Source organism: Mytilus galloprovincialis, chromosome 4 (assembly GCF_965363235.1).
Source record: "Mytilus galloprovincialis chromosome 4, xbMytGall1.hap1.1, whole genome shotgun sequence".
Lineage (NCBI taxonomy): Eukaryota > Metazoa > Mollusca > Bivalvia > Mytilida > Mytilidae > Mytilus > Mytilus galloprovincialis.
This window is the reverse complement of record NC_134841.1, coordinates 67,581,137-67,603,127: the sequence shown is the minus strand read 5'-3', so window position 1 is coordinate 67,603,127 and position 21,991 is coordinate 67,581,137. Positions and strand designations below refer to the sequence as shown.

Sequence of the window (21,991 nt, the reverse complement as noted above, 5' to 3'; positions counted from 1 at the left end):
TGATGAAATGGTAATGTGTAGATACATGTACAGTCTTCACGCTGAACTGCTTAATCTACAGGCCCGCAGCTCAATTTTTGAAATTTTTTAGTTCGATTCTGTGGGCCTAAGGCCTGATTTTTACAGGCCCAAGAGCAATTTTACCAGCCTGGGCTGCCACTCGTGAAGACTGCATGTATATACAGCAGTTATAAGACTAAGACTGTACAGTATCAGTAACCTTATGATATTGTCTTGATAAAAATATTCCAACACAAGTCCATGGCATATGTCATATATCACTCATTCACATTGTATGTACATTTATAATGTAGTTCTCAATTATTACAATTATCAACCTTTTTTTTTGTATTTGATTTAGGACATGTATATTAATTGTACTAAACATGTTTAGAATGTTGTTTCTTTTTGCAGAGATGATGGTAGTTGTAAACACGTGGTAACCTTATTGTTTGCATTAAGTTCCTTTGTTCACGGCATACTGATCGCCATACTTTGGTTGGCACTGATACCATTTGTGCATGGAACAAGCCAAAACAGGAGACCAGACCATCAAAAATTGCTGAACTGAAATACTTTAGCAAGAAATCAGACATGAAGCATACATTTAATCCTGTAAACAGAAAGATACACATGCATCCAAAAGAGACCTTCAACTCAAGGTAAAAATGTGTACATATATAAAAGATTACATGTATGCTATATGATTGCCAATGATACGACTCTTCACAAAATTTAACTGACAGAAATTAGCAAAGCCAATACTGCATAGTCTGAGCTATAAATAGTCTTGAAATGACAAATTCCATGTAAACATTTCAAACAATGTCAAACAAGAGACCTGATATCCTAATTTTAATTTTATGTACAAAGTAATGAATGAAAAACAAATATGTCATTATGTAGCAAAGCAAAAAGCAGCAACTACTCTTTAGAAAATTCTAACAAGAAATCAAAATACAATGTATGTATTATTAAAACTATCTGAATAACAAGGGGATATAACATAAAAAAGTAGTGGCTGAAACCTGTATCAGGGCCGTAACTAGGGTTCGAATTCAGGGGAGGCAGGGGTTATGGGGTGCCATTGGGGCCCCAAAGAGAGGGGCATTGGGGGCATAGCCCCCCTCCAATTTTTTTTTCTCTAAGTCAATGGCTAAAAATGACCCGTTTTCCTTCAATTTCTTTACTTTAAGAAACATCAGTATAACTTGAACCTGGAAGCAATTTTTATGCAAAAAACAAGCTGAGATTGCTATTCGTTGTGAGCCAAGGCTCCGTCTTGAAGGCTGTACTTTGACCTATAATTATTAACTTCAAATACATGGTGACCGCAGATTTTTTCTTAATAAAATCAGTGGCTAAATATGACCCTTACTTTAAGTAACATCAGTATTGCTGGATCCTGGAAGCAATTTTAATGCAAACAATTATTACCTGTATTTAAAGATATTTTATTAGAAATCAAACTGGTAAGTTAAAAAAAAACATATAAAGCAAGATCATAGAACGCAAGATATTTTTTTTATCGAGAACCTTGAATTTCAATATTGTTGAAAGCTGAATGTAACTATAACCGCTAAAAAGAATAGGAGTGTTTAAGGCTACTAAGGCATTGACCATAATGTTCTCGTACGATCGAGAGACGTTAAAAAAAATGATATAGCAGCTGATTCAGCCGGTAACGAATTTCCGATATCATAAAGGAATAGATTCACAATAAGAATAAGAATAAGAATTTTATTAATCTAATCAAGAACCCATAAAGGGCATCATTTTACAACACCATATGATTGGAAAAAGCAAAACAGAAAACTAATACCATACTATAACATTATGGACAGGATCAGAGCCTAACACAACATGTGTTTTATATAACTATTATATTAAATCTTATAACAATAAAATATTATATTATTTCATATATTTTGTTTACATCTGGATCTTATTTCTAAACCTTTAATAATGTAATTTCTTAGGCACATGAGAGTTGGTAAATGCTCATTTGTGAACAGCCAGAAATATTTCTTATCATTAGGTAGTTCTTTAAAATTAGTACAAAAAGTGATAACTTTATCAAATAATAATTTCCTCTGTTCATCATATAATGGACAATTTACTGTAAAATGGGTCTCATCTTCAATAGAATTTGATCCATGTGATAAGCAGTGATGACATAGACGTTGAGTTCTCTCTATGTATTTTTTACTATATTTATCTTTCTCAATTCTAAGATCATGAGCACTTATTCTCATTTTACATATAGCTCTTCTTATACTAAAATCTTTAATTGATAAATAAGCCTCCTTTACAAAGTCAGTCTTGAGGTTGAAATAATTTTCTAATTTACTATTACCTGGTGATAAGGTTTCAGATCTTTTGACCAACCAAAATGTTTTAAAACTATTACAAAGTTTACCTTTTACAAATTTAATTAATTTATTGAGCTTTGTATCTAAATTTTGTATATCAAGTGATTGAGGTACATATTTCATAGATGAATACCAACAATTAATGTTTTCTGCATCTAAAATTTTATTACAAACATAAGCATCATAAAGTAACCCTTTGTCCAACTTGTTAAGCCTGTGTACATATTTTACCATAGATTAATGACAGAAAAATAAAGAGGAAATCTTGCAACCTCTGATAACACTGCTAAATTTGAGGCTTTCTTATTTACACCAAGAATATACTTTAAATATCTGAAATGTGATTTTTCCAAATAATCATTTATGTAGATTAATTCAAATAGATAATCACTTTTTTTCTTGCAAGCAGCAGAGTTAATTTTAAATGAACCCCAAATTTCACTTCAATATAACAATACAAAGGGAACTTCCTCTGCTTAAATGAGCCCTAAGTCAGCAACCATCTGATTTTCTGGTTGGGGGGGGGGCTATGGATTTTTTGGCAGCTGACGGTGAAACAAACAATTTTTTTTTCTCAGGGTCAAAAACAAATTATTTTTTTCTCCAAAAACTGGAAACAAACTTTTTTTCCCAAAACAATCCATAGCCCCCCAGAAAATCAAATGGTTGCTGACTAAATAAATGTGAACAGTTAAGTTTTATTCAAATTTGTTTGAAGCAAACTTTCATATGTCTTCTCCTACGAACACCGAATAGCAGACGGACAGCCACACAAAAAAAATATATAAACAATACTGAAATGTTTCACTATCGATCAAAAATCCAGGAACTGACATATATAACACTGTTAAAACTGTAAACTTGTGGTGTTTATAATATAAATTCAAGTTCTTCGTGAACATATTGTCAATATTTCATTTTATTACTTCAAAGAAAAATTTTGGTGTAGAAAATTCAGGGGAGGCAATTGCCTCCCCTGCCTCATAGGTAGTTACGGCCCTGTGTATAAATAATTATTTTACTCATACACTATGTACATGTATCACCCCTGTTACATGTACAAAATGTAGTAATTCAAGTTTGAATATTGCATTCTGACAGACAGTTTGGAAAAAATATTTGTTGAGACATTGATGAGGTTAATCTTAATATATAAATAAGAAACCAAAATGTGCAGTGCAAAATTTTCTATCACTTTATTAAAATATTAATTCTTTTAATTGCAGGTTTATGATCTATGCAAAGGCTCATCTGCAGGTTTTTTGAAATTAGTAGATCCACCATCGGATGAAAGTGAAAGTGACGAGGAGACCGCTGAATATTTTTCAGACATATTAAGAGGATTCAGTGAAAGTGATGACATTTTGAAATGTTTACACAACAAACATGACAACGCATATATTTATAATGTAGAACAAGGTACAATTGGAAAGAGAGATAATCCTGAATGGCAAAAACATCAGTGAACATAGAAAATGTAAAATAACTGCATCCGTGATTTCTAACATTATGAAATGTAACTTCGATCAACTAAGTTCAAATCATTACTTGGTAAAAAACTTTCTTGGAACATCAATATCTTTCCGCTCAGATGCAACAGAATTTGGAATTAAGATGGAAAAGGTTGCAAAAACACAATACTTTGACAGGTTCAAGACTCATCACAAGAAAAGCAGCTTTAAAGATTGTGGTTTATTTGTGTCAAAAGCAAGCCCATTTTTAGGTGCTAGTCCTGATAGTGTTGTTAAGTGTAAATGCTGTGGTACACATCTTGTGGAAATTAAATGTACATTAAATATGCTGACAAAACACCAATGGAAGTGACTAATTTACAAACTTATCACGTTCAAAACATAAATGGTGAAATTAAACTAAAAACATCTTCACCATGGTACTATCAGATTCAGATGCAACTAGGAGTGTGTGGCAGGGACATTTGTGATTTTGTTTTGTTTACTTGAAAAGCTATTTCAGTTGAGACTTAAGTTTGATCCTGATTTTTACAAGCAGATTGTGGACAGGTCTCATGCATTCTTTGACATTGTATTTCATAATTATTTTAATTAGATAATGAATATGCATTAAACTCAATATGCTTCTTTATTACAAATGGTTTTTTTTATCAACTTCTTGATAATGAAAGATGGCTGCTTTACATCCAGAATTGTCCAGTGGCAATTATTATGCATATTCCTGACAAGAAATATTTAATGTAATGTATACAAATAATAACTCTGCTTTGTAGTAGCCAACACTCTGAGCTTGATTTTTGTCGAGTCTGCAACTTTTGTTGCAGAAAGCTCGACATAGGGATAGTGATCCGGCTACGGCGGCGGCGTTAGCTCACTTCTTAAAAGCTTTATATTTTAGAAGGTGGAAGACCTGGATGCTTCATACTTTGTATATAGATGCTTCATGTTACGAAGTTTCCGTCAGTCACATGTCCAATGTCCTTGACCTCATTTTCATGGTTCAGTGACCACTTGAAATAAAAAGTTCAAATTTTTTGTAATGTTGAATTCTCTCTTATTATAAGTAATAGGATAACTATATTTGATATGTGCGTACCTTGCAAGGTCTTCATGTCTGACAGTTTTCACTTGACCTGGACCTCATTTCATGGATCAGTGAACAAGGTAAAGTTTTGGTGGTCTAGTCCATATCTCAGATACCATAAGCAATAGGGCTAGTATATTCAGTGTATGGAAGGACTGTAAGGTGTACATATCCAACTGGCAGGTGTCATCTGACCTTGACCTCATTTTCATGGTTCAGTGGTTATAGTTAAATTTTTGTGTTTTGGTCTGTTTTTCTCATACTATATGCAATAAGTCTACTATATTTGTTGTATGGAATGATTGTAAGGTGTACATGTCTAGCGGGCAGATGTCATGTGACCTTGACCTCATTTTCATGGTTCAGTGGTCAAAGTTAAGTTTTTGAGTTTTGGTCTTTTTATCTGATACTATATGCCATAGGTCAACTATATTTGGTGTATGGAAATATTTTATTATCTTTATGTCAGTCGCACAGGTTTTATTTGACCTTGACCTCATTTTCACGGTTCATTGCACATTGTTAAGTTTTTGTGTTTTGGTCTATTTTTCTTAAACTATAAGTAATGGGTCAACTATATATGTTGTATAGAAGCATTGTTAGCTGTATATGTCTGCCTGGTATGTTTCATCTGACCTTGACCTCATTTTCAAGGTTCATTGGTCTTTGTTTATTTATCTTGGTTTATGTTAAGTTTATGTGACAGTTGTAATAAAGCTTAGCTTTATACTTAGGACTATCAACATAATATCAATGATTAGTATAGAAGGCGAGACATTTCAGCGTGTGCACTCTTGTTAATATGTTTTAATTAGTTCAAAAGGAAATTGAAAGACATATCATCTTACCCGGACACAGTATTCTGATTCAGGTCAGCGATCTTTGCACTACTCATAAATACTGTGTGTCTACCAGGGAAGCAGCAAATACTAATTTCAAAGTCTTTGGTTTGACCTGGCCAGGGTTAGCACCCTAGACCTCTCCAACTAAAGGTGTCAATCTTTTTGAAGGGCATTTAAACCAGGATAATTAAACAGACCTAAAGGGTTAAGGGCCAAATTAATATATTAAAATTACAAAATCAAGGTTCTTGTGTGATTGCAAATGAGACAACTACATTTATTAGCTAACGGTTTCATCAAATTGCAAATAAATCCTGCCACTATCATCATGGGATAAACAAGTGGTTTTTGTATGTGTCCATAGTAGAATCTGAGATAACATTTTGAATTTCTTCATTCTCTGTATTGCTTTTAGTTTTAACATATATTCTTACGTTAGCAATTTTTCTGGTTTTCCTCATTTCATAGGCAGTCAAACGTTTTCCCTTTCCCCATGAACATTTTCTAGTAAATGGGGGCATAGTTAAATAAGCCCTTCTCTTAAGAAGAAGGTCTCTTACCCTGAACCCGCGGTCGGCCATAATTTCATCTCCTGTAGATACTAAATCAAGAAACCCAGAATGTTCAGTAATATATCTATCAGATGTGTTGCCTCCCTAAAGATCAGAAATATAATTAAAATTACCATTTGGAGTTATGCTGACTAAGCATTTATAAGTGTTATGGGACTTGTAAGTACTGAATGTTTTAGCTTGAGTTGTTGGATTCCTTGGCCTTTGTATAAACAATTCTGTACAATCAATTACAGCTGTGGTATTTGGATATGATTTCTTAAATGATGCAGGCATATGCTTTTCAATTAAAGCTTTGGATGGCCATATTACTAGATCTTTTAATATAGACTTCATATAATATATCCATGTTGTAAATATTTGAGATATTCTACTGACTGAAACACCTAATATATCTGCCAACATTTTTTCTGGTAGAGCTTGCCAAAGCCTTATCATAGTAAGTTAACTGTATTCATGGTGTCTAGACAGTTTTCTTTTAGGGCCTCGTTTTAAATGTTCTCTTTCTTCATGATTTTTTTTCATTTATACTGTCTGGTCCATTCCAGTATTAAATATTTGTTTCATAACTGTCTAATATGTGAAAAATTCCATTAAACATATGAAGACTAGGGAAACCAGTATAAAAACAAATACTTTTGTCATCACCTAAAACTTTTTTCATAAACCTGTCGCCTAGTAAAAATGCAGTGTCTTTTAAATTCTCATTAGCCTTTTTTAATTTTGTTTCCAATTGCTCAATAAATTCACTGTCAATGTCTGTTTGAATCCCAATGTCACTATAGGTTGGAAAACGTTTGTGTTTTATAGTTGTTGTACTAAAACTGTAGCTGTGATCCTCTGGAACATCTATGATATCTATAAAAAAAAAAGTATGTATACAAATATAAAACTTATTTGTAGAAAGAACAATTGAAGAAATGCAGAAAAAAAGGATATATATATATACAGATGTAAAATGTCAACTCTATTGCGTTTGTTAAGTACCCTAATGTAGGTTTACAAATATATTATTGCAGACCGTTTGTAGAATACACAAGTGTATGATGTATCCATCTGTTATCTTTTGTGCAGTGTTATTGGCTGTACATATACATGTGGCATTTTTTATTATCTAACTATTCAAACTGACATGTGCACTTCAATAATACACATTTTGATCATTTTACTTCTGTATTCTTTTATTTTTTCCATGCCAACATACTTCATAAAGTTCATTTTTTTACTTATTATAAATACCAGAATGATTAGTACCTTTAACAGTTACAACTTCAACTTCTTTGATAGATGTGGATCCTCCTGTGTAAATACTGATGGCTGGTGAACCGTTCTCTTTTTCATCTATCCATATAACATTAGTTGTTTCATTTGGAATATCTGTTAAAAATAAAAGAAAATTCTAATAAATATGATGTTTTAAAGCAATTTTCTACAAATTCTAAGATTACAAAACTGCACACACTGTAAAATAATTGGATAAGACAACCAGGAAAGCTTTTTTCACAGCTAGAATAGTAGAGACCAGTTTAATCTTTTCAATGGTTTAAAAGTCAGTTAGTTACATTTATTCAGAGACATATAATTATTATATGTCTCTGATTTATTTAATCAAATTTTATTTTTTAACCATTAACTTGCCACCAATGAGTATTAGTGCATGTACCCTTGTTTACATTTATACATATAGCTCAAAAATGCATAACAGTGGGATAAGATGCAAATCTTTTATTCTTTACACATTACCATTCTTGCTTATTTGTGAAAACAAAATAGGCACTGGCTACGGTTACACGGAAATGCAACAATAATAAAAATATTATTGTTACATTGGGGACTAAATGCCGGAATGCATGGTTGGATAAGGAACCGATTAATAACGAATGTAACAATAATTATTGAGGCTACGGTTACATTGCGTTATTGTTACATGAAAAACTAGTAATATGACTTTTGTACTAAATAATAAAAGTTGAAGACATTATCTTATATTTACAATACATACTAATCATACAAGTATAACATACATTTTTTTGATTTTTTTATAGTACGTCCTCCATGGGTTCTGAAATCGGACTCGGACATCTCTTAAACTGAGTTTTACTATGCGTAGTGTTGTTCGTTTGTTTTTTCTACATTGGCTAGAGGTATAGGGGAGGATTGAGATCTCATAAACATGTTTAACCCCGCCGCAATTTTGCGCCTTTCTCAAGTCAAGAGCCTTTGCATGGCCTTTGTTAGTCTTGTATGATTTTTTAATGTTAGTTTCTTGTGTATAATTCGGAGTTTAGTATGACTGAACTAGTATACATATTTGTTTAGAGGCCAGCTGAAGGACGCCTCCGACGGGTGCGGGAGTTTCTGGCTACGTTGAAGACCCATTGTTGACCTTCGGCTGTTTTCTGCTCTATGTTCGGGTTGTTGTCGCTTTGACACATTCCCCATTTCCATTCTCAATTTTATACAGAAGTTCACAGTGTTAGTTCAGTTAGCAAACTTTTCTTTTGGTAAGTGCGTTTGTATAGCTGTATGAAATTTGTGTCTTGATATTGTTTCAGTTTCGTTTCAAACGCATCCCATGCAAGTTTAAAATTTTTCACCCAAACAAAATTGGTAATAGGAATCTCTTCATCTTTTGTTCAAAGTATAATGACAGTAATACGAGTAGGTGTGCAGTTAAATACTTAAAAGTGAACAGTTTTCTCAGCCCGAGTTTTCAACAACAAACCATTGAACTATATTCTTCGCCTTTGGCACTACTAATTTGAAGTAGTATCTTTAAGAACATCAAATCCATTAATACCTAAAACTATTTAAACACCATTTGTTTAATATAATATTTATTATTAATTATTATAACAAGTATTATTTAGTAGACATGAATGAATTAAGCAACAAAACTATTATAGAAGATTTAAGTTTAATAAATCTAGCGTACATTGCTGTTTTTCATGTAACAACAACGCAATGTAACCGTAGCCTCAATAATTATTGTTACATTCGTAATTAATCGGTTCCTAAACCAACTTTGCATTCCGGCAATTAGTCTCCAATGTACAATAATATTTTTATTATTGTTACATTTCCATGTAACCGTAGCCAGTGCCAACAAAATAAGCAAGTTTAATCAGAGACTTTTACACAGTATTAGGCTTCACTACAATTTTTAAAAGTACAAAATGTATTATATTAATAAACCCAATTTTTGCATGCTTTTTTGTCTTTAAAATATGTTTTTTAAGTCACTCCTTTTCTTTTATTGAATTTTTTTACATATAAAGATACTGATTAAACTTGCAACATATCATACCTTTGTTTTGGAATTTCAATTCTCTTTTTCTTTGGCTTGGTTTAATAGCTGCAAGGATTTGTCTCTTTATAATAGAGCTATCTGGTCTTTCTGATAATGGTTGTTTGAAGTTATTTTTATGGAATAATTCTGGTTAATCATGCAATTTGATGTGTTACCTTGGCAAGGTATATGACCCTTTCTCTATACTATTCTAGGAATATGATTGGTTAAAAGCAACCAAGGAGAATATACGTGTTTATTTCATACGGGGTTAGTAGATGGTGATTATTTCTATACTCGGTTAGTAGTGGTGTTACGTTTTTTTTTCAAGTTAGGAATATGACAGTTCTTATCCATTTGTTTGATGTGCTTGAGCTTTTTGATTTTGCCATTTGATAAGGGACTTATATCTAGAAATTGACCATGAGGGTCGGTTGATAACAAAACTTTACGATAAAAGAGATGATGTCAGCTTCCTTATTGTGACCTTTTCATTTCATAATGGTGAAGTTGTAATCATCACTTCGTAAATATTACGGACGCCATCACGAATTGGTTGACCGTTATGGAATATTCGTTATACAGACTGATATCGGATATGTTCTTTACGTCGTAACTACATTCCCCTTCCCTTTTCAAGAATGTGACCTACCGAATTAGACTATTTAAGCCTCGCCTACTAACCCCATATGAAAAATACACGTTCTCCGCACGGTTGCTTTTAACCAATCGTTGTACGACATAACGTATTCCTAGAACGTAGAAAACAGTATATTTGGTTTGTTTAATTTGTGTTGGTAAACAACAACACCGTCCTATCGATATCGAAGTGGCTTTAGCAACAATTTCAAATTAATAAGATTTGATTGAAACTACGTAAAGCTGAATTTTGAAACAATACAAGTACATTGCTGTTAGCAGTCAAATTCGTTTACTGAATTTTGTAAAAATAGGTTTAAAATCATCGCTGATGTAACATTTGCTTGCAATTCAATCATTCGTCTGATTTCCAACTTACGACTAGTTAGAACAGGATGCCATTAGAACTTGTTTTTTTTTTCTATGTTTTACTCCATCCTGTAACATCAGTGATTGGCATGTTTTGAACTTGTGGTACTGTAAACAAACGGTCTATTGATGACCTAAACATGTCTGTTAGTAATCTGTGTGTCGTTGGATTGCTGACTCATCGACTTGCATCCGACACACGTCCTGGATACGGAAACTATACATTTTCCAATAGCCAGTGCTTTTAATTAGCACTATAGTATATATATCCAGTTAATTTATTACGATGATATATTCTAAAACTAGGTAAGATTCAAAATTCAGAGAAAACAAGCGTTCTTAGAGTATTGCATGGCAATATATAGGCCCCTAACAACTAAAACTCATTGTATTGGAACAAAATTCAAACTTGGTCTATATAGACTTGACATGGTGTAAACTATTATATAACAAACAAGGACCATAATTCTGCACAAAATCATCAGACCGTAACAAAATTCGAACTTGATCTGTAACTTGTCATGATAAAATTATAAACCAATTTTCAAATCCTTATCTTTAAGCTTGGCGAAAAAAATGCGGAAAAATTGCGAAAAACTGATTATTTGAGTGGATTTTCTAAGTCCCAGAACCATAACTCTGCACAAAATCATCAGACTAGAACAGAATTCGAACTTGATCTGTAACTTGTCATGATGAAAATTGAACTCGACCTTCATATTGTCGCAGGACACAACATATCTAAATTTGAAAAAAAATATAGTCAAACGGTGGCATGTGATGGTAGAGACACTGTTTGGCAGACGAATACATCTTCAAATCAATAACCGATTTTTGCTTCAAAAATCCGGTTAAAAAAACACAATTATGGAAAATTAAACCATATACGAATATATTTGCAGCCACCAAAGAAGAAGAAAACAATGACACAAGCAATTTTGTTTTAACATAATCAATCCAGTGGCAGTGACTTTATTAAAACATTTCGCTCTCCACGACTTTAAAACTTTTCTATGGTTTGTCATGTTGCGCTCTTTGTGGTGATGAACATTTGGTCGCACTGTCAGTTGTAGTAGATATCATTGCATTCTACCATTTGTCTGTCCGCAATATAGACAAGATTTTGTCATATGACTGTGATGTCATAGACTTATGTTTCGTGATCTTTTATACTCATTGAACATGGATTAAGATGAATTAAAAGGAATGACTGTTTTTTTCTGTGTGTTCGAAAAAATTGCTGCACACTTACGCATGTTATTCAGTATGCACTACATTTTTTAAGGTTATTTCTTCATAGACAGAAAAAAAATATTATTGTCATTTCTTAAATACTGATAAGTTCCATAAAATATTGTATACACAAAAAGAACGTACAGATATAGTAAAGCAATAAACTTTTATTCGTCCTGAATCAAAAAGATTGTCGCTCGGCATTTATCTTAATATCGTTCATAAAAGAATAATCAATCAATAAAATAAAATGACTATCTTTGTCACATTTCCTTCAAATTAAAAAATAAAAAAACATTTCCTCAGCCTTTAAAAAACCTTTGTCCTCATTTTGTTCATGTTAAGAATGCTTATCATTTCCATGATGATGGTGATGTTCTGATTTGCAGACAACTACAGGAATGTGTGCATGATGCACGAGATAGTCACTGACACTGCCCATAATAGTTCTCCTGATTTTCCCTAAACCACGTGATCCTACTACGATGTATATTGCTTTTAGATCTTTTGCTTTTTCTAGAATAGCCTGGCCTGGTTCTCCGTTTACTCTCACAACCTCGCCTTCTATCTGTCGTGATTAAAAAAGAGATAAAACATATTTTTGAAAATGTAAATGTATACGATAATTTATCTATCTATTGACATTAAGTATTCGTGCCATATTGTTTCGCGAAGATTAACGGTTAAAAAAAACCCGCAAAATATTCATTGTTGTCGTATTTCCCGCTTTCTGACAGGAAAACATATGGTAGTTTAGATGGTATTTTATGCCCTACCTACGATAATAGAGGGGCATTATGATTTCTGCATGGTCTGTGGGTCCATTCGTTCGTTGTACCGTTCGTTCGTCCGTATGTTCGTCCGTTCGTCCTGCTTCAAGTTAAAGTTTTTGGTCAAGGTAGTTTTTGATGAAGTTGAAGTCCAATCAACTTGAAACTTTGTACACATGTTCCCTATGGTATGATCTTTCTAATTTTAATGCCAAATTAGATTTTTTTACCCAATTTCACGGTCCATTGAACATGGTAAATGATAGTGCGTCCATGTACTTTGGACAAATTCTTGTTTTAAAACTATTACCATAACGATAATTTTCTAAATTTTTAAAAATATATAACAAAAAATGTTTGAACCAACAGTGCCATAAATTCCACCAAAATGTGTAAAAAGTAAGAGAGGGAGTAGGGAGCCAGGAAACAACACATATACGTTTTTGTGTAATTGTTGCTTTTAGAAATTTATTGTTGCATGACAGCAAACCTTTAATAGTTCCTTTATATAGCCTTTTATTGTATTCGGTAGCCTTGACAATTTAAGAGCTAATTGCATGGTATATGGCACATCTGTCTTGAAAAGGATATTGACGTCTATAAAGTCTAGAAATAAAGATATTTGGTACGGTTTCCAGTAGGACATTCCGACAATCATACAACAGAGACGAAAAAAGGAGGAGGATAAGTACGGACTCCAACAATGAGCAAAACACATACAGTATAAGGTAGACACTAAGGGACGACATCAAAAGATCGATGTAAGATAAAAAAAAAAAAAAAAAAAAGAAAAAAAAAAAACTTAAATCAAATAGTTTGGGAGTGGGGGGTCAACATTGCTGCAAGTTTTGTTAATCTAAAATCGATTTTACATATATCCCTATTGGTCAATCAATTTTTCCCAAATTAAGTTAAGAAGGGGGAGGGTCAGTGAAAAAACAATGTGAATTAGTTATTTATCCTTCATTGAACTTTTGATGTCGTCCCTAAGACAGTCAATGCATAACGGGCTCCTGATTTAGGAAAGTCACATAAAGAATGTTGCAGGGTTAAAGTTTTGATTGCTTTTCTTTTGTGAGCAATGCATGTGTTTACATGTGTTTTTGTTTTGTTTTTTGGGTTATTGAAGTTCACGCAAAATCTTCTTAAAAAAGATAAACGGAGTTTAAACAAGATTATACATGTACGTTGAATATGCGATGTATCGGGACAAAGTTCTCAAAAATATACAATTAAGCAGATTGTTGATTTTTTTTTATCTCACAAGATACTTTTTTTATTGAATTGAATGCAACTGATACATTTATTAAACAATGAAGTTTCAACTGTGTGAAAAGATGCTATGTAGTCTGTTATAAAGCTATTACCTTCAAGTCGACTAAATCTTTACTTAATTTTTTCACCATTTCTGTGCATTTTACCTCCTCTGATTCCACTATCCTTTGAACAAGAGCTGGATCCCCTGGTATCAGTGCAACAGCTAGAAAAAGTCAAAACTAAAACTTTATCTTTTCAATGTAAAGATAAGAAGACATGGTATGATTGCAATTGAGACAATTCCACCAGAAACCATTTTGTGTTTCAGAAGGATAAAAATTTTGTTTTGAATTTTGATGGATTTTTTTTTCTTCGTTCCTACTGTTGATGTAAAAAAAACAAAAAAAAACACCCGAATTACATTTAATACTGTCCACTAAGTTTAACCCTTTAAATCACCAATTGTGTAGATATCTAGTGTCGATGCAATACAGATGGGGGCATCTCAAAGTTTTAGCCAATCTTAGTTCAGAGACTGATGTATTGGGGCAGGGGACCGGACCCCTCTTTGTGGGAAAAAAATTGGTTGATGATTTAGGAAATCACTGGAGCGAGCTCCTCTCAAAGCAGTCAGTGGGCCCCATTGTATTTTATTTTTACGGTCCTCTGTATACATTATATCACCGTTAGGCAGCTTTCCGTATACATATGAAACAAATTAGGACTAATTTCAAATTCAAATTCCTTGACCTTTACATTTTTCCGTTGCCACCAGCATCAACTTTTGGAACATGTCCAATATATTGTTTATATAAACCTGTGATATAAGTTTCATACGACTCGGTCAAGAATTGTAATCATTAGAGCGCTTACAAGGCATTTTTTGCAAGAATTGTAAGATATGTTAATTGCCCCACAACGCGTCGAACGGGGAACAAAAAAAAACAAATTAGTATGATCTTTAAATTAAAAAGTATCCCAAATGGAATGTTTCTTTTGATTTTGCCGATTTTTCATAATAAGAGTGACTTTTCTATTGTTCTTGCATTATCGGTTTTCCCACTATTATACATGATCGATATAAACCGGTTCGATATGATATCATACTTACATCCATAACTGATTTCGGTGTACGTAGCACAATACACAACGACTGCAAAATTACCAGGCTTGTAGAATTCTGTTGCAAACTCTATAATCAAAAGAAAAGAACATGAGAATATTTTTTTTCAAATATCTGAATATCTGATATTGTTTGGACTTGCAACTTCACTCAGCTTTGAATAATATTTAAATTAAATGTTTTGCATAATATTTGCATCATAACGTATTTTCTTTTTATTTCAGTTCAACGACTGCATTTATAAACTATTACAATAACATATAGACATTACAGATAAGACACATATCTGACATATTTCTGTGTCAACACTTCATTATTCTGCTGACACGGACACTAGCCAGATATTTGTAATAATAATATGGAGAATATTGTGCGAGATGGTCCGAGACTACAATTAATTCGTAGTGCATTTCTTTTAGAACATAAATGAAAATTTAAAAAATCCCACCAGCGCTTTCTCAATGAAATTTTTACAGTGTGTTGTACTACTTTTGGGACAAATTATATCAAAGTTATTGAAAACTTCATCGGCTCTAACTCAAAATATGGACAATTTTATGTTTAGGGCGTCTTGAAATCTTATGACAGCTTCTGAAGTGCTAATTTTTAACCTTTTTCAGCTGGACCAAATCACTACTTTCCTTTGAAATTCTGGACACAAATTTTTTTACAGTGTAATTTCACCCCCCCCCCCCCTTCCCTACTTTCAATTTGAGGCATAAAACATAGAGAAATAAATTTGGAAGGGGTATGAAAAATATTGGCAAGTAACCCACTGTCAACACTAGGGACCAACGAAACAACGAAAATCAAGGGACGACAATTGTGGTCTCGGACCAGATTGATTTGAAATAAAACATGTAAGAAAAATAGCATTGTTTGATTATGGCTCAGACTGCAATCGAATTTTAAAGTTTATGTCAATATCTTTGGTACTTCACTGTCAAAGTTTTGGACACCTCAACTTTATGGATCTTGCAAATAGATTTCTTTAATGCAAATGCATATTTTCTCGTGTAAATACAACATACTTAGGATGAAAAATTCAAAATACATGGCAAGTTGTGTATACGTTTGAATTTTATTCTAATCGTCTGAGAATTTCTTATTCTGCATCTCATTTACAAAAGAAAATATGGAAACTCTACATAAGAAACGGATTTCTCGGTTCGCACTTTTCGTAGACTGACTGAGAACGTTCAAAGATCTTTAAATGAATTCACTTTTCACGTGTTTGTCAGGACAAACAAGGTAGTAAAATTGGGTCTCATTGAGTTATATATACGCTTTGTATTTTGTTATTTGATAATTTAGTACCTAAGTAACTTAAGCATTTTCACTTGGTATTCGCTACATAGAAGTACTTACTTTTAAGTTGCATTTCCAGTATTGAATCAGTCAATTTAATTAAGCCTTCCGAGTTTATTTACATATATATCTACATCTACTAGTACTTACTTTGCAATGCCAATTTGGCATGATCACTACCATCACTTGCTATAACCACCACCTTTTTCTCTTCGGCCATTTTCACATTTAGAAATTCGTTTTTGTGTAATTTAAGGTCAGCGTACGATTTTTATCGCAAGGTCGTATTGGTACAAAGTGTCAATTTTGTATCAATTGTCAGTAACAACAAAGTGTATAACTGTAAACATTGTATATTTTTGTCACAACATGTGTGCAGCGCCGTTAATCATATCAGTGATAATTGTATTGTCAGTTCTGTTATATCTGCAAGATTAGATAAGCTTGTGAAACGTAAATTAAGTAAACTACGCCACACTTTTTTTACGCTAAGAAAACGGTGCAAATACACAGGTCATGGCACTGGACATGGTGCGACATAATTCTTGTTTCAATCGATTATGAGCTCGTTTTACAAAATCAGAAATTTTATTTCTCATGGAAAAAGGTATATTTTATTTACGTGTTTCTAGCAAGTATGCAATTGTTTGATTACATTTTTTAAATATCGTATTTCACAATTTATCATATATGACCCCTTTCATATAGCGGTAGTTGACATCTTTAAGTAAACGCGCAATTGCCTTTTTAAGCTCGGATTATACAGAATTATACATGTATTTATGTCATACATGTAATTTGTATTTATAATCCACTTACATATTATTACTGCATGTATATAACATGATAAATAGATTTAAAGGTTTCTAAATAAGTGTGGATTCTCTCAAACGTTTCACTGGTGTTTAACTGCTAATCGTAACTGGAATTACGACGATCCCAATATGGCGACGGCTGAGTTAGGTAAAATCTGTTCAGTCATTTTCTCAAATGTATCCTGTTGTTGTCACGAGTTTCTGAAAAATAATAAATGTGTCTTCCAGCTTTTCAATGCTATTTTGTGTGTAAAAACAGCAACGTCATATATAGTTAAAAGATGAGAAGTTAACACAAAATAAAAATAAATGAAGCGACTTATGTGATTTTGATATCATTGGGGAACACACATTAACAACATTACCTGTAAGGCAAATAAAACCTTAGGTTTTCTTCGTATAGAAACTTGAAAAACTGCACACGTAAGGTTACGTACAAATCACTTGTCCGTCCAGTTGTCGAATATTCTTCCCCTGTCTTGGATCCGTATTAAAAAAAAAAGCAACACATCACTCAGGTTAAGCAGGTACAGCGTAAGACAGCCAGATTTGTCTTTAACGATTCTAAAGACAGATCACCAGGAGCAGTTTCCAACTTGATAAATTCTTTAGAAAGGGAAAGTTTACATATAAGAAGAAAAAAGGCTAGATTAACTATGCTATATAAAATTAATTTGGGGTTAGTTGACGTTCCAAAGGACAATTTAACAATATCTGATAGACGTACTAGGGGAGAAACATAAAGGAGTAAGTTTGGTAAGGGCCATATTTGGCCCCGATTATAAAGTTTAATTTATCAAGATGAAAAATGTTTTAAGTTGACTTTAGAATGAAGTTCAAAACAGTGTGGCTGTGGCCATTGATTGACACATTAAATTCATTCATTGACTGGGACAATTTACGTGAACCGTTTGTCTGTAACGACCACTGTTCACGACGTACCTACGATAGACATTTAAAATGTGGGGTCACCAAGGTTTCTTAACGCCTTTGATTATAAAATAATTCGAAAAATTAATCAGAAATAACCTTTATGTTTTGATTTTTATAATTGATATAAATCAAAACATCGTGTTATTTCTGATTATTTTTTTCGAATTACTTTATTAAGGTGTTGAGAACCTTTGGTGACCCCATAGTTTAAGTGTCTTTAAAAAGTACACAGTGAGCAATGGTTGTTACATACAAACGTTCACCTAAATTGTCCTAGTCAATGGATGAATTTAATGTGTCAATCAATGGCCACAGCCACACTGTTTTGAATTTCATTCTATGACATGAGAGAAAGTTAAATAGAATCATTTTTGTCAAAGTTTTATTCTAAAGCGTTTATTTTTACAGCCAAAATAGGTCAAAATAGTAGATTTTGAAAAAATTTTACAAAATCGGCCAAATTTCAACCAAATTTAGGACCAGGAAACATGGAGCGCAGGCGTCGACATACTAAATATTCAAGGTAGACAGGTAAAATGTATTAACACACATTTTTTTTTTTAAAGATCCTTGCTGTCGACGAATGCGCTCTATGGTTCCTGTCCAATAATCGAGTGAAATTCACCCGTTTTTATTGATTTTTTCAAGGAAAATCAAAATAAGTACTATTTGTGACGTCATAAATAAAACGCAGGAAGGTAAATTTTCAACAAAACCTTTCAGGTCAGGTAAGCAAAAAATGAAAAGTTGAAAACAACAAAATGAGAAAAAGTGTTTACTTTGTTGATTAGTTAACCGCATGAATTGAAATAAATTAATAAGAATTGGATTTGATTCCACTAGAGACTCCATAGCAAGTTATAAACTGTCCCGACATGAAACATTTAAAACAATTCAAACGATAAAACTAACGACTTGATTTATGGGTCATTTTCAAAAAATGTGGATATTTCAGTTGTGAAATAACAATACAAAAAAATATTCAATTTTCAACTTTAATATATGAAATTGAATAGTTTAACAACAATACAACCTGAAATAAAAATATGCAATCTTAAATGGGTTCATTCTCATTTATCCAACTTTTTAAAATTTTAGGTTGTAAAGGTAAAAAAAAAAGTTGGATTGATGAGATCAAAGGTAATCAAGAACAAAGGATTTTTCAATTAGAGTTTGGGTTGAATGACAGGTGAAAAATAAGACTGAAAATTATACCCGGATTAAATTTTCTGTAGTATTATTTAGCATAGCATGTTAAAATGTGCAACTGACATTAAGTTAATGTAATTTTAATCATTTGAAAGTATTTTTAAGTTTTTTAACCGTTAATTGAAATGTGAACTGGATAGAAAAATATCAGTTGCACTTTTATTCATGAAGAGATTTGTCAATGAGATGGAGCTTTTTTTGTGTTATAGATCCTCTTCATTCGTATTTTTTTCTGTTTTTCTGACCAAATAATCCAAATGGGACAAAATATAAGTTGAATACGTTTTACTACACAAAGACTGAACAGAACAAAATTCAAACAACATATATCAATACTATTAAACATTCTATAGGTACCACGTATAGTCGCATTCACATCCTCTCTTATATATATGATTATTCCGTTTGTGTTATTTTTGGAGAAAAACGAAAATAAAGGCGTCCGGATATAAAATTACAAGTTTATTTATAAATAACAAACAGTTCTGTACCATTTCGCTAGCTTCCCTTGGCCAGAGGTCAATAAATTTTCTGCAGCAGTACCTACAGTGTTGTTGTTATAAGACTCTCTACATTATAAGTTTATTTCTAGTAATGAGTGTTCATAATATACAGATAAACGCTTACATTATTGAAATTAATAGAAAAAAAAAATGTGCTTTTTGTGGAAAAAAAGCAGGAGCAGCGCTAGAAAAACAATGGTCATGTCCCAAAGTACCTATAACTTTTGATACCTTTTCTGAAATTCCCCAGTCATAAAATCTTTTACAAAAATTCATCAGGTGACTGACCGTCACTAAGTAAATGTATATTAAATAGAGAGGATCTATATAATATATCAATGACCACCGTGGATTGATTAGTGAACAAAGAATTGATAGTAAAAAGCAAATACACTTTATTTTCGCAGATTTAAACGATTTCGCGGGTGTGTTTTAGTAGATACATGTATATGTAAATATATAAACAAAATCAAAAGCATCTGATTTGTGGGTTTCTTCTGTATTATTGAAGAAACATTTATTTATTATTTAATATAAACTAATTTTATTTAAAAATAAAATGTAACAAGTTTACTATCGCCTATTTTTTATATAATATTTTTTAGATAATATAAAAACATACAGGAACAAATTTACTGTCAAATTTTATAAAGACACCATATTATTACTAAACAAACAACCCAATAATTAATAAAAATAAAAAGTTGGCTAAATGAGAATGCCTTATTTTAAAAAGTTGGACAAATGAGAAGACACCCTTAAATGCTACTACAAAAATATTTTAAAAAATAACATAGAAACAAGTATGGGACATATGTCAACTACATAACGGATTTAGTTTCGGTCCCTAATTTTTTTTTAATAATATTTACATTTTGCTTGATATATATTTCCATAAAAATCATCACACTTTTTTCAAAACAGTTAACATGGTTAAAATAACACTTTTTAGAAACATATTTTAAAGTGAATTTAATTCAGCATTGTCAACTACATAACGCTTTTTGTCAACTACATAACGATTCACTGCGTTATGTAGTTGACCGTTATGTAGTTGACCTATTTGTGGTTTTTGGATGTTTTTCTTGACCCTAATACTACCAGATAAATGGTTTTTATTGAATTAGAGTCAGTATTATAGACTTTGAATGATTTATGTAAAAAAAAATATTTATGCCAAAATTTATCAATGTTTTTGCCGTTACAAAGTTGACATAGAATAAAATTACGGAGTAATTTGTACTCACAAAAACTAATCTATAATGAAATGAATCAATGATGTCATCCTGTAACTTTAAGCACGTCATCAGAGGATGCAGAGTAAGTAGAGAACACTTCCTTAGTTACACGGGATATAATCAGTTGTTTATTGGCAACATTATTTCATTTGTGTTATGTAGTTGACATTTTTTTAAGTACGAAATGAAAAGTAAAAAAAAATGCTAATAAAATCTAATAATTCCCTGTATTTGTATATACATACCTGCAGTGATACCTATATATTCATAATAACAAAAGAAAAATAATAATTTCCGCTGGATATTAAAACCAGCATTTAAAAAAGACTAGTTTTTCAATTTCGTACAAGCAATTTTGGGGTTTTTGGACCCTTTGAAACCCACTGGAAGCAATTTCTGTAGCTAAATTTCATATTGAATTTGCTGGAACTTGTTACACACACCAAAAACTAAATGGTGTATCTAAAAATTGAATAAAAATATTTACACTTTTTTAGAAATATTGATTGTACAAGAAAATCCACATTTTTTGAAAAAGGCCCTTATATAATATCTGTAAACATTTTTCTGGCGCTGAAGCCTCCACCTTACATAGGATAGTGGTGAAACAGCAAAGCATAGAACAACAATCCATTGAAAGAGGCTTGACTGATCAAAGCGACAAAAACAACTGAATTTACAAAGGACTTGAGACAGAAAGTACACGTTCTGATATGAGAGGACACGCAGTTACTGAAGCAAGTTCTAAGCCAACAACTACTAACAAAATATCCTGTTTCTAAGAATAAAATAAATAAGTGCACATGCCAAAAATAGAGTTAGTGTAAAGACGTCATCAAAATTCAGAAAAAAAACATGACCTTGTGCAATGCAAAAATATTTTTGACAGAATGTAGTACTGTGAATGGTAATTGCTTTAAAGGAATAATTAGGTACATGTATGATTATAATATATTTGATAAA

At 32.0% G+C, this 21,991-nt stretch overlaps 1 protein-coding gene and 1 long non-coding RNA gene across 4 annotated transcripts in view; one reads left to right on the top strand and one right to left on the bottom strand.

Moving 5' to 3' along the window:
* The window catches only part of LOC143072787 (uncharacterized), a 63,714-nt gene extending 59,232 nt beyond the window's left edge, over window positions 1–4,482 (top strand). For all 3 annotated transcript variants that reach the window (XR_012977307.1, XR_012977309.1, XR_012977308.1), the window contains exons 2-3: window positions 415–662; window positions 3,599–4,482. This is a non-coding gene — a long non-coding RNA (uncharacterized LOC143072787). The remainder of the gene's footprint in view (window positions 1–414; window positions 663–3,598) is intronic.
* Window positions 4,483–12,021: 7,539 nt separating this feature from the next.
* LOC143072784 (universal stress protein in QAH/OAS sulfhydrylase 3'region-like) lies at window positions 12,022–16,737 on the bottom strand. The gene is made up of 4 exons (XM_076247883.1): window positions 16,481–16,737; window positions 15,011–15,091; window positions 14,010–14,122; window positions 12,022–12,440 (listed from the first exon to the last, which is right to left on the bottom strand). The coding sequence occupies exons 1-4, from the start codon at window positions 16,548–16,550 to the stop codon at window positions 12,213–12,215; spliced, it is 492 nt and encodes a 163-aa protein (XP_076103998.1). The 5' UTR covers window positions 16,551–16,737; the 3' UTR covers window positions 12,022–12,212.
* Window positions 16,738–21,991: the final 5,254 nt, after the last annotated feature.

Excerpts from the sequence above, each read along its gene's own strand:
- LOC143072784 (XM_076247883.1), bottom strand. The coding sequence starts at position 16,550 with ATGGCCGAAGAGAAAAAGGTGGTGGTTATAGCAAGTGATGGTAGTGAT. Across the intron at positions 15,092-16,480 it reads TGCCAAATTGGCATTGCAAA|AGTTTGCAACAGAATTCTAC; the intron begins GTAAGTACTAGT and ends TTTTGATTATAG. Across the intron at positions 12,441-14,009 it reads AAGATTTAGTCGACTTGAAG|ATAGAAGGCGAGGTTGTGAG; the intron begins GTAATAGCTTTA and ends TAATCACGACAG.